Genomic DNA, 17,384 nt, shown 5'->3' with positions numbered 1-17,384 from the left:
TAATGCAGAGTTCTCCGTAAACACAATTATGCCAAGTTTGCCATTATTGGATATCTGGTTTATTTGGTTTAACCAATTGGCAGAGCCAGGTACAGCTAATCAACCAAAGCAACTTTCCTCGTTAATGCTGTGCACTTTTTGCATTTTAAAGATGTTTGAGCATGACAGCTGCTGCTGACATTTTACAGAGGACCGGAAGTAGCAGAATGAACAATCTGTTTCGCAGCAGCAAAAATGTGCAGCGCCTGATTACTAGGTGTATGCTCTTTTCAACTACAAATTTATTGGGGGAAAAAAAAATAGATAAATATTGGGCCCCAAATTAAGATTTTCTTCTAATCTAAGCTAAAGAATTCATACATGCCAATAGCCCTACTGAACAATTTCTAGTTAAATACAAGCATTTAAGGCAATAATCTGACATCCTGGGGAACCATATGTACAGATCACGTAGCAAACTCTCATGTGCAAGATGAGGTTGAAGAAATTAATGGGATTCCTAAAGCATCATCACCAGGCTGCAGAGTTTTCATAAACTAGTAAGTGTCTTCAAAAAGCTACTTCTGGCTCACATTTATAACAGCTCATGTGGTGCCAAACATAATGGCTAGCCAGTGTTATTGCTTTTTCAATGGTGTAGAAAAACTTCTATACCAAAAAGACCAGAAAGGCAACAAGAGTCAAACTGAGCAGTAATTTTTATTGTCCACATACAAGACAATGTACACTATATCAGAAACAAATATGGTATGAAACAATAAATAGCATTATGATTCAGTTGACTTGACTGATGTGGCTTCTGTCCAAAACATTGCTGTTCCCAACTCCTAGTTCCTTCACTCTTCTGTTTCACCAGGTTGGCGTACGTCATCTATCTTCAGTATCATTTTAACCACTTGGGTAGCTAAAGAAATCTGCTGCTTTTTACCAATCAAGGTTTCTATGACATGCTGCGTCTTCATGTCTGGGGGAAAAAAAAAAAATTGTTTTGTTTGAGGATTAGAATATTTGAATCCAATAGAAAAATTAAAACAGTCAATGGAAAGGGCATAACAAGTTTAGAAATAAACTACAGATTAGCTCTGCACACTATATTGTTGCTAGCACTGCAGTGGAAATATATAGCCTTGAAGTGCTCCATAGTTATACCAACTGTGATTTTGGAAGATGTTTTAAAACAAGTCTGAACAAAAACAACATACATTGTTTAATCAGCAGAATTTTTAACTTCAAACTTTGAGTGCGAAAGTACAAACGCCCCTATGGCGAACCACGTGACCGGTCTATGTAGTAGTGACATGATTGCTCCATCACCGATGACGGGAGTCCAACCCCTTCCGTCCGCATCTCTTCAGATCTCCTCTAAAATCAACGAGCATTTATTTTTGTACTTGGCTACGTCATGGGGTACCCAGAACCCACGACGTAGTAGCTACGTCACGTGGCATTTAAAACCAGTTCATGATTCGGGTCTAGCCCCGAAAATGCAGCTCAGGCCATCTAGGCATCAAACTAACCAAATTAAATATTAAACTATTTGAACATTTAAAGATCTTAAAAACGCAAACACTGAAATACTGTGATCAGCTATCCTCACTGGAGGTCTCACCATTTGTGCCCTTGCGCAGGCAATCAACGCCAAGGGCTGGATTGTTCTCTTTCACTTGTCTTGCCCGTACTTCAGTCATGGTCTGAATGGAATTCATACCACTGTTCTCAGCGAGCGACATGGGAATGATTTCAAGAGCATCGGCAAAAGCCCTCATGGCATACTGCTCTAAAGATGGGCACTGGAGAGATAAGAAAATGTGTCAAAAAAAACATTTGTCCTCAGTTATTCATTTATACAGTCATTATACACATGTAGAGCAGGAACATGTAAACTAAAATGTTCAGTTCTAGCCGAACATTCACAGTTGGCATTCATATATCTCTACTACTGTATACCCAGGTAGAAAAAAACTACTATACCCATTCTGCAATTTAGTTAGTTACGTAAATAAGATACAAGTATATATTAAGGAAAAAAAAACCCCAGCAAATTCTTTAACTTATAGTATAATCTACGGTCAGTTCCAATTTTTTTCCTTACATCCTACACTTCAATACGAACAAAAGAAGTTACTAACTTTGTTTAAGAAACAATGTTCGATACTATGATGTAAAGTTGGGGATTATGCGTAATAAGTCAGTATTTGCAAACATACTAACCATCACAGATCAATACCATCTAAACTAGAAATATAACAGCAAGTTGCAATATGAGCACAAACATTGAATATCATACTGACACGGGGCACCCAAAAATATAACACATTTTGTTAAGGGCAGTGGTACTCAGGAGTGAAAATGAAAAGTAGTGTTACTGTACAACACATAAGTACCGTGACAAAAAATAGGTACCTGGACAGAACTCTTCAAAACCAGGGAGCAGCTGCGCTTAATGGTTTATAAGAACACAAATATCCTCATATGTCTTTACCTTGTCAGCAGCTTCGCTCACTGCTAGGGCACAAGAAATCTCAGCAGCTCCACCACCATAAACAATGCGGTTGTCCCGCACCAGGTTGCGAATGACACACAAAGCATCGTGAAGGGATCGCTTTGCTTCTTCAATGATCTAAAAAAGTCAAAAACAGAAGTGATCAATTGTACAAGATGGTGAGCCAAGCCAATGCAATTTTAAGCAACAACAATTTTAAGTTTTTCTAAAGGAATACGAAGCTATGCTCCTACTGAGGTTCTATTTGAGGGATCAGGATGGAATATTTGAATTATTGTGGACCCTTGAAATGGTTTGTTGGCTTTTCTTATTTCAAAGATTTCAGTCAGGCATTTACAGACCAATGATTACAATGGCCTGTGCATCAATAATGCAGTACTAATTGTTTACTTCTAGCTGCATTAAATAACCATACTACAAATGGTCACCTAGATTTAACTCCTTAAAAACATGTTGCTGCCATCAGTTCATGTTGGTTCTTTGCCTGTAATGGTTTCTACAGTGTGTACTGGATACAGGCTTGGTCATTAAGTCTGGACATATATGGAAAGCATTGCTAATCATCAGTCACAAGCTCTTAAATATGCCCCAAACCTACCATTTTATTTCCTCCTCTGATGAAAATAGTTACTGCTCTCGAGTTCTTGCATTGCTCAATAACAAGCATTTTATCCTTTGTCGTTCCAAATGAAATTTCTTTGACAATACCGGCATAGCCAAGTTTCTCAGCAGTCAGCTCTGAGAATCGTGGAACAATACGGCCTCCAGTCGCAATAGCAATTAACTGTAAAAACAAAGTTAATCATTCGTAACTGCACAGTATTTGTTATGTGCACAAATCGAGTGTTTAAATAAATGACAGCCTAAATTAAACAGGTTTAAAGTCATTGTAATAGAAATGCTGAGCTCCCATGCCAGACCAGAATAATAAAAAATAAAAAAAATACTTAAAACACATCCAGGATTAACCAAAAGGAATTAAAAATAATCTAACTGGATAGATTAGGAAATGGTTCATTTATGTTTACCTCTATTTCAGGTCCACCAACCCAGCGGACAGCAGGTAGCTCATTCTGAAGCAATAAATGATTTGCTTCATCATCAAAGCCCCACTGGCATATGGCAAGATTTGCTCCAGTGTCTTTTATCTGTAACCAAGAAAACAAAAATCAGAAATACATGATAAATAGTAAAGTTACTTTCCTATTGTACTGTACTCCCTATGCGTACAACAAGACGACTACGTTTTTTTTTTACTCTTACCTGAACCACATGGCAAAAAAATATATGGGAGTACATTGCGGCTTTCCAACAGTGACCAGGCTTTTAGTCCGCTGCTATATTTGTTTTTTTCTGTGCCAATTTTGACACCATCTATAAAAAGTACAAATATCTCTGGAACCAGGCAGAGGGGGTCCCAGACTGTTGGGGGACAATTGATGAGCTCCATGGGACCCCCAGTTTCCGGTACAATTAATAATTAAATCAAAACCAGCAGCTGGGATTGCAGCTTTAATAAACAGAATCATTTGAGAACACAACAACTGCACAGCTGATCCGACAAAGTCCAGTTTAATTTCCTGATTATTGCTTCTTTTAGATCAAAAGGCACAACCAGTGACAGAAAATAACCCCACGGCCAACAGAATTAGACCTGCTTGGCTTGAATGAAAGCTAGGTTTAGAAACTGGAGCAGTCAGCTAATTGCAGTGGGAATAGCCTTCTTACTATATTGTAATACAAACTAGTAGTTTAATTCTAGCTTTACTGAACACAAAGCTAAAATTAATTTCAATAAACATGCAACTCAGTTGTTCTCCAAGGACAAACAAAGGTGGGGAAATGAGTGCATTGCTATTATACTGTACATGGTCTGAAAATGTCCGGAGCAAGTGTTTATGTTAAAGCATGCCAAAGACTTGTGGGAGCAACAAGGCTCGCAAAGTAAATATCTACATTTCCTTATTTGCCTAGGGTCGATGTGCTTACATAAAGTAGTTAAATATATATTATTTTTAAATAAATTATTCTAAGCTGACCTGTTTCACCATCTCAAGAAACTTTTCCTTCTCATATTTTTGCAGTGCTCTGTAGTCTTCAACAGATGTAACATCAAGCTTATGCTTAGTCTTGGGCTTTGGTGGTTCAAATGGACAAGTGAGGATTGCAATTTTAGCATCTTTCACCTCCTAAAAATTGAAATAAAGCACATTAAAACAAATGGTTTTAAAAAGGAGTTTAGTGTTCTTGGCAAAAATGCTGAGGACAATAGAAGTAGTATGTACCTTTGGCATCTGTGGGTGGCTGAAGTCTTTGTCCACTATTACACCTTTGATCAGTTGGGTGTCCTCGAGTTTACCCCCCACTTTACCCTCAACTTTAATCAGCTCAAAATCCACATCTCTGCGTTCCATATCAGCAACAGTTAGGATACTGTTCACTGCAATCTCTGCCATCTGTCTGTGGCAGCGGTTGATTCTAATTAAAATAGAAAGAGATTGCATTTATTTTTAACCTCATCTTGAATCACTGTGTATACAAAGCACAATCTTTTTTTAAGTTTTCATTTGACATCAGTGTGAGTATTACAAATAGAGATAGGCAAGTAATTGGCTGCAAATGTGACATTCGCCTTTCTAGGGAGAAGAGACCAAAGTGATAGATATAAATATAGATGACTAAACATGTAGAGTCTCGTCTATATCCAAAAAGGAGCACATCTGAGATACCTGGGAAACATACGGAGGGATTACAATATGCTTTGCATATCCTCTTCGCATGTCTCCCATGTGCGCTCTTTGTTTAGCACTGGCTTTCCCATGTTGTTTGAAGGGAGATTGAGATAGATCATCACTTGGGGCTATACTAAAAATTGGTCCGTCTTGGTCTCTCTAATGTATAAACATTGGAGAAGCAAAAGGCGGATGTTTGAACATTCATGCGAATGGGAAATGACTGTTTCAGAAGTCTTTGACCAAATCTTTAACTGTCCAAACCATCTGCGAAGATTTTGTGGCTCAAATTGACAGTTGCCCATCTCTAATTACAAAGCTAAGTTTGCAAGATTCCCTTACACTTTTGAGCCCAGGGTGGTCATGGCAGTCTGAATAAGTGGCTCCACATTCTTTGGATCAACAAGAAAGCTATCACTGATCTTGTCCAGGTTCTCAATAGCAATGCGTGCAGCTTGTTCATATCCATCTGCAATTCTGATGGGGTGAATACCACGATCTAGCAGTTGCTCAGCTTGTTCCAGCAGGGTGCCTGCAAGAACTGCAAAGAGGGCAAATTGCAGAATTAACATACATCAAAATGTTCTCTGGTATTCTACATTTTAAGCACTTTCTTGGAGTGTATTTTTGGTCCATTAAAAACGTGACACGGTACAGATGGGGCAGTGGTTTTCAAACCTCTGTTAACAGAAGACAGGCCACATTACACAAACATACAAGTTATAATTTTTTTGGCAATGTAGTCACATTTTGTAATTCCTTGATCATTTCTAAATCTGGTACTCCACAAGGGGTTTAAGCACGGATCTTGGGGGCGGGGGGAGCAGGATATATCAGCAAACACCAAAGGAGAATGCAAATATAAACAAACTAGAAGTAGAAAGTTAAAAGTTCTAATTATTTCACTCAGTTGGGATGTTAAACATTTTATAATTCAGCCCATTATTAAAATGACACTTTTGGGGATCTTAACATATGAATAAGTTTTGTTTCATCTTAAATGGTCAGTAGAGCAACCCCCAACCCCTTCTAAAAACTGTTAAGGTCAATTGTTCTGGACTTACAACTGTCAGGACAGTCAGTCTATGATCCTGGATAGGGTCTTAATGATGCAAGGTTAAAGCAATTCTCATCTTATACTATATTAGTGAAAGCACTGTATGCCTGCCTGCATGGATGTCCGGTGTCCCTAGGGGAAATCTCATTGGTCCCTTGGGCCGCCCCCGCACACCTCTCATTGGCCTGAGGCGGAGTGACGGCCAAAGGACACACACACAGGGACACACACACACACACACAGGGACACACACACACACACACACACAGGGACACACACACACACACACACAGGGACACACACACACACAGGGACACACACACACACACAGGGACACACAGGGACACACACACAGACACACACACACACACACAGACACACACACACAGACAGACACACACACAGACACACACAGGGACACACACACACACACAGGGACACACACACACACACACAGGGACACACACACACACACAGGGACACACACACACACACAGGGACACACACACACACAGGGACACAGACACACAGGGACACACACAGACACACAGGGACACACACAGACACACAGGGACACACACAGACACACAGAGACACACACACACACAGGGACACACACAGGGACACACACAGGGACACACACACACAGGGACACACACACAGGGACACACACACAGGGACACACACACAGGGACACACACAGGGACACACACAGGGACACACACTCTCCCCCGTCAGTTGGACCGCAGCTCACCTTCCACACCCCCCCCCCCTCCTCTCCCGGTGCCCCTCACTCTCTCCCCCCTCCCCACCTCACCCAAATCCCCACGCTCCGCAACATCCCCAGCCGCACCATCACCCTCACCGTGCGCCGCGGAGGAAGCGCGGCCCTGCTGCTCAGCAGCAAACTCCAGGCTCCTTCCCCCTCGCGGCGCGGCCCGGGCCTCCTGCTCTCCCCATCACGTGCACCGCTACCGGAGAGGGGAAGCGCGGTGCGGGACTCCCCATCACGTGTGACGCTACCGGAGAGGGGAAGCGCGGCGCGGGACTCCCCATCACGTGCGCCGCTACCGGAGAGGGGAAGCGCGGGCCGGGCCTCCTGCTCTCCCCATCACGTGCGCCGCTACCGGAGAGGGGAAGCGCGGGCCGGGCCTCCTGCTCTCCCCATCACGTGCGCCGCTGCCGGAGAGGGGAAGCGCGGCGCGGGACTCCTGCCACTCTTGCCCCCCCCCCCCCCCAGCTTCCCGAACTCACCTCCTGCCCCAGCCAGATGCCACGGGGTCAAGGTAAGTCACCCACCGTCTCCCACCCACGCACTGTCACCCAGTCACCCACACACCCACCCAGTCACTTTCACCCACCCAGTCACCCACTCAATCAGTCACCCACTCACTCAGTCACCCACTCACTCAGTCACCCACTCACTCACTCAGTCACCCACCCACTCACTCAGTCACCCACCCACTCACTCAGTCACCCACCCACTCACTCAGTCACCCACCCACTCACTCAGTCACCCACCCACTCACTCAGTCACCCACCCACTCACTCAGTCACCCACCCACTCAGTCACCCACCCACTCACTCAGTCACCCACCCACTCACTCAGTCACCCACCCACTCACTCAGTCACCCACCCACCCACTCAGTCACCCACCCACCCACTCAGTCACCCACCCACTCACTCAGTCACCCACCCACTCACTCAGTCACCCACCCACTCACTCAGTCACCCACCCACTCACTCAGTCACCCACCCACTCACTCAGTCACCCACCCACTCACTCAGTCACCCACCCACTCACTCAGTCACCCACCCACTCACTCAGTCACCCACCCACTCACTCAGTCACCCACCCACTCACTCAGTCACCCACTCAGTCACCCACTCACTCAGTCACCCACCCACTCAGTCACCCACCCACTCAGTCACCCACCCACTCACTCAGTCACCCACCCACCCACTCAGTCACCCACCCACCCACTCAGTCACCCACCCACCCACTCAGTCACCCACCCACCCACTCAGTCACCCACCCACTCAGTCACCCACCCACCCACTCACTCAGTCACCCACCCACCCACTCAGTCACCCACCCACCCACTCAGTCACCCACCCACCCACTCAGTCACCCACCCACCCACTCAGTCACCCACCCACCCACTCAGTCACCCACCCACCCACTCAGTCACCCACCCATTCAGTCACCCAGTCACCCACCCAGTCAGTCACCCACTCACCCACCCAGTCAGTCACCCACTCACCCACCCAGTCAGTCACCCACCCAGTCAGTCACCCACTCACCCACCCAGTCAGTCACCCACTCACCCACCCAGTCAGTCACCCACCAAGTCAGTCACCCACTCACCCACCCAGTCAGTCACCCACTCACTCACTCACCCACCCAGTCACCCACTCACTCACCCACCCAGTCAGTCACCCACTCACCCACCCACCCACTCACCCACCCAGTCAGTCACCCACCCAGTCAGTCACCCACCCAGTCAGTCACCCACCCAGTCAGTCACCCACCCAGTCAGTCACCCACTCAGTCACCCACCCAGTCAGTCTCCCACTCACCCACCCAGTCAGTCTCCCACTCACCCACCCAGTCAGTCTCCCACTCACCCACCCAGTCAGTCTCCCACTCACCCACCCAGTCAGTCTCCCACTCACCCACCCAGTCAGTCTCCCACTCACCCACCCAGTCAGTCTCCCACTCACCCACCCAGTCAGTCTCCCACTCACCCACCCAGTCAGTCTCCCACTCACCCACCCACCGACCCAACTCACCCACCCAACCACCGACCCAAAGTCACCCACCCACCGACCCAAAGTCAAACCGACCCAAAGTCACCCACCCACCGACCCAAAGTCACATACCCACCGACCCAAAGTCACACACCCACCTACCCAAAGTCAAACGACCCAAAGTCACCCACCCACCGACCCAAAGTCACCCACCCACCGACCCAAAGTCAAACCGACCCAAAGTCACCCACCCACCCACTCAGTCAAGTGTCACACACCCACCCAGTCACCCACACACTCAGTCAACTCAGTCACCCACCTAGCTGTCAAGGGGGGGGGGGGGGGAAAGCCTAACCCTGTCGTACGCCCCCCCAAAATTACATCCCGGGCAACGCCGGGTCTCTCAGCTAGTATAATACTAAAGCGAGTGGATTAAAAATCAGTACAAGCATATGAAAAGTGAATTGCACTCAAATACAAGGACAAAAACAGCACGTATACAAACACCCACAGCACACATGTTTCGTGTATACCACTATCAGGAAAGCTGTATCTGAGGCAGTGGGGATTGCTGGACATTTAAAGCTGCAGTTCAGTCTTTTTTTTTTTTTTACATTTATTTTTTTTACTTCAATAGTTTTATGTGTGCAATCTCTAATTAGCTAAAGAACTGTATAGCTGCAGGTCAATTTGTTTTCCATGTATTGATAGGTCGAAATTTGGTGACATATTAAAAGCTGGGATTTGTTTATAATCTGCTTGACTGGCAGTGGAAGCTCATGAATATTCATGAGCATTCCTGCACTGACAAGTGCTAGAGGGAGGGCAGGGCTGACAAAGGGGTGTGCCAGAGCTTGTGACAGGACATGAAGGGGCAGTGCCTTAGCAAATGGCTGTTAAAATAGAATACAAGAAAATTGGTCTTTCAAAGTTGTTTTTTTAAAAACAGAAAATGCTAAAAGTATTTTTTCTTACTACAGAAATGATTTATTTAAAAAAACACACATGCAGGATATTGACTGAACTGCAGCTTTAAATATCCAACCTCTAGCATCTAACTCAATAAATCCTTCCCCCCTTAATAAAATGCACTTTTAAATATGGAGATGACAAAGCAATATATATGTTTAACTCTGCAGTCCAATTTCTCATTTTGTGCATTTAATTCTGGGGGGAGGAATTTGTGTTAGTTGTTGGAGGTAATTTATTTAAGTGTACAGCGATTCCCAACACCTCAGATGCACCTTTCCTGACGAAGTGGTATACATGAAATGCGTAAAACGGCGACATCAAGACATTGGTCCAAACCAACAAATGTGTGTGCGGTGGGACGCTGCAGGTGTTCGTATACGTGCGTTTCATCCTTGCATTTAAGAGTGCAATATACTATTTATACTGACTACTCATTTTTTTATGAACTCGCTTTATTATATGGGAATTGCTTTTCCCATTTACCTCCAAGCCCACATTCATGATTATTGCAATTTCTCAAGGTGCTGCAAGGGTGACAGCCTTAGGCCGCACCTATAGTGCCGGCGACTCGTAACATAACCCGTCGCCGGAAGCGAAAGTTGTATTTCGCTTTGCAGCGACCAGGCTCCTGATTGGTTCAGGGGCTGTCACATGAGGAGACAGCCCCTGAAAAATCAAATAATTACGACTACCAAAAATTCCCATCGCCGCGTCGCTCTTACGATAAGCGCACGCGGCAATGCATTTTTTTCGGGCGCTGTTGCTATAAGCGCAGCCTTAAATGGGAAGAAAGGTGACGATACGACCTTGAGCAACTACCCTGACGTAAGGAGCAGCGGAGATGCATAGACCAGTGATTTAAATAGATTATCAGTTTCATATACATAATATTTAGATATCAAGGAGTGCAGAGACAATGCTTTCTAAAAGTCTTTAATATATTTTGTTAGCTTTTTTAGGACTGTAGCGGTATACAGATGTAGCAGTATACAGATGTAGCAGGGGTTATTGCTCCTGCTGGGCATTTTGATGGAATATTCTACCTTAATCACTGCCATTGAATCCTAGGGAAACTGATATTCTGCATTATAATGCAATAATCTGCATTATCAATAGGCAAAATAAAAGCTGTATTTTAAGCTCCAGTGAAGCTATGATGAGCCTCACATTACACAAATTAGGGCTGGCATAGCTGGTAAAGATAGGCAAATATTTGGCGAGGAGTTCACCCCTTTCCTTACCTACAACACCTGTGGTCCCATCACCAATTTCATCATCTTGTGACTTGGATAATTCTACCATCAGTTTAGCAATTTGATGGTCCACATCCATCATGGCAAGGATAGTTGCACCATCATTAGTCACAGTAACCTGACCATCCTTGTCCACCATCATCTTGTCAAGACCTGAAAGGTAATCAGAAAAGTCATGATATGGCAACAGAGAATAAAATAAAAACATTGAAAAGGAAAATAAAAAAAAAAGTGTTGCAAAAAAAAAAAAAAAAAAAAAAAACCCCAAGTGTTAAGACCACAAACTTACCATTGGGTCCGAGTGATGTTCTCAGAGTGTTGGCTATGGCTTTTGCTGCCATGATGTGGGACTGAAAGATATAAATCATTGTTAATATTTCACAAAATGTGTTTGCTCTCATCAAAACATGATATAATTACATCGCATGCGGCACCAGGTAATGGGCTAGCACGTGCACGATTGCTTTTTCGTCTCAAGCAATGATTGTTAGTGCTGTGTAATTAGCCAGCAGGGGCGTGCACTCGCCTTACTTCCGTTACGCATTTTTCATCTCCACGAAGGAGTTTTGTCCTATGAGAATTTAGTAGGTGCTAGAAAAGAAGCTTCACTTCAAAAACCTTCCTAAAATGACAAACTCCCTTGGCAAAAAACTGTAGTTTGCCACCTACAGGTCAAATGCAGACTACAATCTGCAACTACTAGACCCCCCCTACCTCCCCCCCCCCCCAGTATGGTAGAATCAGCTTCAATCTAAGGCTAAGGCCCCGTTGCACGCGTCCGCACGGCTGTCTTGCTTGCCGGCGGCGCGTGCAAATCACTGCACCGCGATATGCAGGAAACTTTTTCCGGCGCGGGGGTGGCCAAAACAGGGGGGGGGGGGGCGCGGCCATGACGTGAGGGATGCGGCAATGACGTGAGGGGGCGGGACCGCCCGTCAGCCGTTAAGCCCCTCAACTCCCCACACACAGACAGGCACTCACACAGACAGGCACTCACACAGACAGGCACTCACACAGACAGGCACTCACACAGACAGGCACTCACACAGACAGGCACTCACACAGACAGGCACTCACACAGACAGGCACTCACACAGACAGGCACTCACACAGACAGGCACTCACACAGACAGGCACTCGCGCACTCAGACACAGCCGAACGCACAAAACAGACACAAGCAGCTCTCCTCCCCTCCTCCCCATTGGCTGACTCGCATACCACGTGACGCATCAGCGCTGAAAAACACAATCCGGTTGTAGCTCTAGCAGGCTGACACGTCACAGTACGTAGTCAGCCCTGCCGGACAGAGGCAGCGGGGGCAAGGACCATTCGATTAATGGTTTGGTGGCCCGCGGCCGCGCACGCCGCCGGCCGCAGCGGGTTCGCAGCCTAAGGCCACGGGCCGCGCTGATCCGCGCTGCCTCGCCAGCTCAAGCAGGAGCTTTTTTACGTCCTGGCAGGCGAGGCAGTGAACGCGCTTTGGGGGCAGGGCGAAGCGGAGGCGTGGCAAGTCCCTCGCTTCCATTGGCTGTTTTCAGTCACGTGACCGCTCCTCCGCGCCGAAATTCAAACAAGCCTGTCTCCTCAAAATTTCTGAGCCTCTGCACGCATAAGCGGCTGCTAAAGCCGCGCTGATCACAGATGCAGGGGGTAAGTGCATCTGCTCAGGGCGGCATGCTGTACTATGTCCCAGGCCTAAGGCTGAGTTCAGGGTGGATGCTACGGCCACGAGCGTCCGCACGCGCTACAGCAGCCCAGCGATCTGTGCCTTGGCTGCAGGAGTTGGGTTGCAGCGTTTGGGGACATGACGAACATGTTACGGAGCTGGTTCGCTGAACTAGCTCATGTGACGCGACAGTAGCCCGAAATATCATTTTGGGTTGTAGCAGCAAAAAGTAGCAGCGTCAACGCTGAACTTTGCCGCCGGTGGAGTTTTCAGTTTGAAAACTCCCACCGAACCCGAAATTGCGACGGATGTGCGAGAGCATGCAAGCGCGCACATGTCGCGTAGCATCCACCCTGAATTCGGCTTAACTCACACTGCCTGCTACGCGACGTGCGGCACTCTTTGAGGCTAGTGGATGAGTTGTCATACTAGAAACTGCTTGTGGCAGCAAAGTACAGCGTTGACGCGGCAACATTTTGCCGCCACAACCCAAATTGACATTTCGGGCAGCAGTCGCGTCACTTGAGCTGGTTCAGCCAATAAAGGTGAACCAGCTCTGTGACGCCCTCAATCGCCGCGACCCAACTCTTGCAGCCCAGCGATCTAGCTGCAGGAGCACGCGGCGGAAGCCGGCAGTGCGAGCTCAGCCTAAAAAAGCATATTTGAACAGCACATAATAGATACAACCACAAAAACAATGTATAAAAACCCTTGAAAGACTTTGAGAGCAAATACCACAACCAGATAGAACAGAAACCAAAAGATACTTAAAGAAATAAACATTTATAAAAAATATTAATGTTGAAAAATCCAGTTACATTTTGCTCATATCTTTTTTACACTTCCAACCAGAGTAGCCCTTTTACTCGTGAAGGAAAATGAGACTGTTCATGTTTCATATCCGTATTCTACTCCTGACATGAAGCCCAATGATGTCTTAGGCCGCGCGTCTTAGGCTGAGTCCATGCTCCCTGCTTGCTCGCTGAGGCTCAGGGAAAGCGGGTGCTTTCCCTGGCCTTGCGGTTGCTTACCGCACGCGCTGTCAGGGGGCGGGCCCGTCACAGGCCGGGGGCGGGCCAGTGACGTCACGGAGCTGGTTCGCCCTCATTGGGCGAACCGCTCACGTGACCGGCCTGTCGCGCCGGCAAGCGGGGGAATTTAAAATTCCTCTAAGACCTGCGCTTCCGCAAGCGCAGGTGAGCCCCTACTAAAGCCGCTCTAATTGCGGCTGTAGGGGCTCAGTGCAGAGCGGGAGCACGCTTCCGCCAGGAAGCGGTTAACATGGCCGAGGCCTTATAGTGCGCGCGACGAGTGACGGCACCCGCGAAAGTTATAATTGAACTTTCGGCGACGTGGCCATTGTTTGGTTCAGAGGCTGTCACATGTGGCGAGCCTTCTGAAAAATCTAATTTTATCGGCTTCCAAATTTTTGGTCACCGCCGTTGCGCTTACTATAAGCGCTTGCAACGGTGACAATGCTTTTGTTTTCAGGCGACGTCGCGTCGCCGGCACTATAAGCGCAGCCTTAGGCTGCGGCCACGCTGCCCAAGAGGTGCTTACCGATGTTACTTCTCGCAATTTAAATTTTGCCGTTCCTGCTAACGCGGTGCGCGGGAACACGCTCACCCACGCTTATATAAACAAAAAAAAAAGTGACTGAACTGTGCTTAGCTTGCCTGCAACGCCCCCCATGCGCTTGCGAAATAGCGCGGACACCAGGCGCTCATGCTTGTAGAGCTGGTGACGTCACCGCTCTCCAAGCATGAGCATGGTCAGCACCAGCGTGGCCGCAGCCTTAAGCAGAATAGCTTAGACGACCTCGGACATTTCAAGAGGGAAGTGTTCCAAATGGCACATCTAGATGCAACAGGGTATACAGGACCTTTCAGGAGAGCACAGACACTTTAAAGCAGCTGATCAACACTTGTCCTGTTTTTAGTGTGATGCTCTGCTTCGGTGATACTTTATAAAAAAAATTTAGGCGGGGGTTCCTGGGAAGCTTTGGGTACCCAGCAATTTTCAGGTCATTTGAAAATTGTACCAAATACATAAGAATTTACAATGGGGTTACACAGTATTTTAATTTAGAATTATAGGGTTTCTTAACTTAAAAAAAAAAAAGAAGGTTGATCACCACTAGTATAAGCATTTGAAATATTAAGGGTCTGGGAGGTCAAAATAAAACTCTACACAAGCCAAGTGCAGGGTAAAAAAGTTACCATGGTAAATTCAAAAGGTCAAAACAGCTGTCTGAGTAGGTTTACTGCACTTTGTTAATCCAGGCTGCACTGAAAAGCTGAAAAATGCAGCAGGCATAAGATAATAGGGGTTCATGTTAAAATTAATTTGAATTTAAAAAAAAAAGTGCTCATTTGCAAGTCATTTCCCATAACCCCTGGCTGCAGTGGAAGCATTGTATGCAAAGACATATAGGAAAAGTAGGTGTGCAGACCTGTCAGACGTGAATGTGCCCAAGTGATATTTTCATTTGATGTATGGTGGTGTCACTTTTTTTTAGCGATATATAAAAAAACATGGGGTTTAACAAATATATAGGAAATATATAGGAAAGAAAAAGAAAGGCAGCAGAACATACACAGGGAGCAAGATACAAACATGAACTGGTTCAACGCAAAGGCTTCTGGGGGTGGTTGCAGGGGCAATGCAGGACAGCACCTTTACCTACAGGATGTGAAAGCTGTCATGGGGCAGGAGAGGGATATGAATTTACCTCCCCTTGAAAATGTATTGATATTAGGAAACCGTTACACAGAAATAACAAGCACGGAGTTTTGCTTTTACCGGTTATTAGCATGAGCATTTTCTTACAAATATAAACGGCAAATAATTAGGAAATGTGTAATGGGCGAGCACTCAAAAAGTATTAGTAATATTCATTCTCGCCACTAAAGAAAGCGAGGAGAGGAGCAAGTTGGGTGGTGGGAGCAGCAGCACGGCCTTTGAAGTGGGTGCCGTATCGTGTCGGAAACATTCAATTGTGTGTGTGAGACTTGCGTCCATTTATACAGTGATTTACATATACATATACATATACACACACACACACACACACACACACACACACACAGTGATTTACAATTACACATCAGTGACATGTGCGTAGCGGGAACCAAGATAAACGCCCTTCTAATAGAAAACTACTGACTGAAACGAGGCCTTTGTGACAACGGATGGGAATATTGATGCCGGTGGCCCCTGTGCTGGGATTAATGCCGGGGCCCCCTGTGCTGGGATTAATGCCGGGGGGCCCTGTGCTGGGATTAATGCCGGGGGCCCCTGTGCTGGGATTAATGCCGGGGGCCCCTGTGCTGGGATTAATGCCGGGGGCCCCTGTGCTGGGATTAATGCCGGGGGCCCCTGTGCTGGGATTAATGCCGGGGGCCCCTGTGCTGGGATTAATGCCGGGGGCCCCTGTGCTGGGATTAATGCCGGGGGGCCCTGTGCTGGGATTAATGCCGGGGGCCCCTGTGCTGGGATTAATGCCGGGGGCCCCTGTGCTGGGATTAATGCCGGGGGCCCCTGTGCTGGGATTAATGCCGGGGGCCCCTGTGCTGGGATTAATGCCGGGGGCCCCTGTGCTGGGATTAATGCCGGGGGCCCCTGTGCTGGGATTAATGCCGGGGGGCCCTGTGCTGGGATTAATGCCGGGGGCCCCTGTGCTGGGATTAATGCCGGGGGCCCCTGTGCTGGGATTAATGCCGGGGGCCCCTGTGCTGGGATTAATGCCGGGGGCCCCTGTGCTGGGATTAATGCCGGGGGCCCCTGTGCTGGGATTAATCATCAGGGCGGGAGAAGCCAGTGATGTCTGAGACCGCCCCGGCCTCTCTCTCCCTCACACACGAGGCGCCTCAACCTCCCCCGTCTCTCTACCTTCAGGGCGTGCAGCCCGGTCAGTCGGGACTTGCGGTCCTGGTCCTTGATGATAATGAAGGGCCGCCCGTACTCGTCGAAGGCGAGAGTCCCCATCGCGGACATGATGGCGGCGGAGGGAGAGAGGAATGAGAGGAGCAACGGACACCGCGATGCGCGTCAACTGCCAAACCCGTCAGGCTTCCGTACCGCGCATGCGCACCAAAAGTCAACGCGCTCCCTTGTACCCGCCTGCGCCAGACTTCGCAGCTTCTGGAAACCTCCAAGGGAGGCGCGGCCAGGGGCTGGTATATACCATCTGAAGAAAGATAGGGGGGGGGGGTGTCTTAGCGAGACGCCATCCTCGACGCTAATATATGTGTGTATATAGATATATATATATTACTCGTGGATATATTTCTAAACAGAATACTTGTTTACAGTTATCCAAAACGTAAAATCAATTAATGCAATGCAGCCCTTTTGTGGAGACGCTTTGGTGGTATGTTCCAACGTTGACAAAAGGAGGCGTTATCTGTGACGCCACTTGACAGACTTTGTAGAACCCCGCCCACTCA

At 47.1% G+C, this 17,384-nt stretch overlaps 1 protein-coding gene across 1 annotated transcript; it reads right to left on the bottom strand.

The window, feature by feature from the left end:
- Window positions 1–680: 680 nt before the first annotated feature.
- On the bottom strand, window positions 681–17,035 carry CCT5 (chaperonin containing TCP1 subunit 5). The gene is made up of 11 exons (XM_075586208.1): window positions 16,828–17,035; window positions 11,559–11,619; window positions 11,258–11,422; window positions 5,578–5,776; window positions 4,789–4,981; window positions 4,543–4,692; window positions 3,532–3,651; window positions 3,102–3,287; window positions 2,483–2,620; window positions 1,610–1,790; window positions 681–964 (listed from the first exon to the last, which is right to left on the bottom strand). The coding sequence occupies exons 1-11, from the start codon at window positions 16,930–16,932 to the stop codon at window positions 837–839; spliced, it is 1,626 nt and encodes a 541-aa protein (XP_075442323.1). The 5' UTR covers window positions 16,933–17,035; the 3' UTR covers window positions 681–836.
- Between the last annotated feature and the right edge of the window lie 349 nt (window positions 17,036–17,384).

This window comes from Ascaphus truei, chromosome 2, assembly GCF_040206685.1.
Source record: "Ascaphus truei isolate aAscTru1 chromosome 2, aAscTru1.hap1, whole genome shotgun sequence".
Classification (NCBI taxonomy): domain Eukaryota; kingdom Metazoa; phylum Chordata; class Amphibia; order Anura; family Ascaphidae; genus Ascaphus; species Ascaphus truei.
Note: the sequence above shows the minus strand (reverse complement) of the source record. Positions and strands in the feature narration are given on the sequence as shown.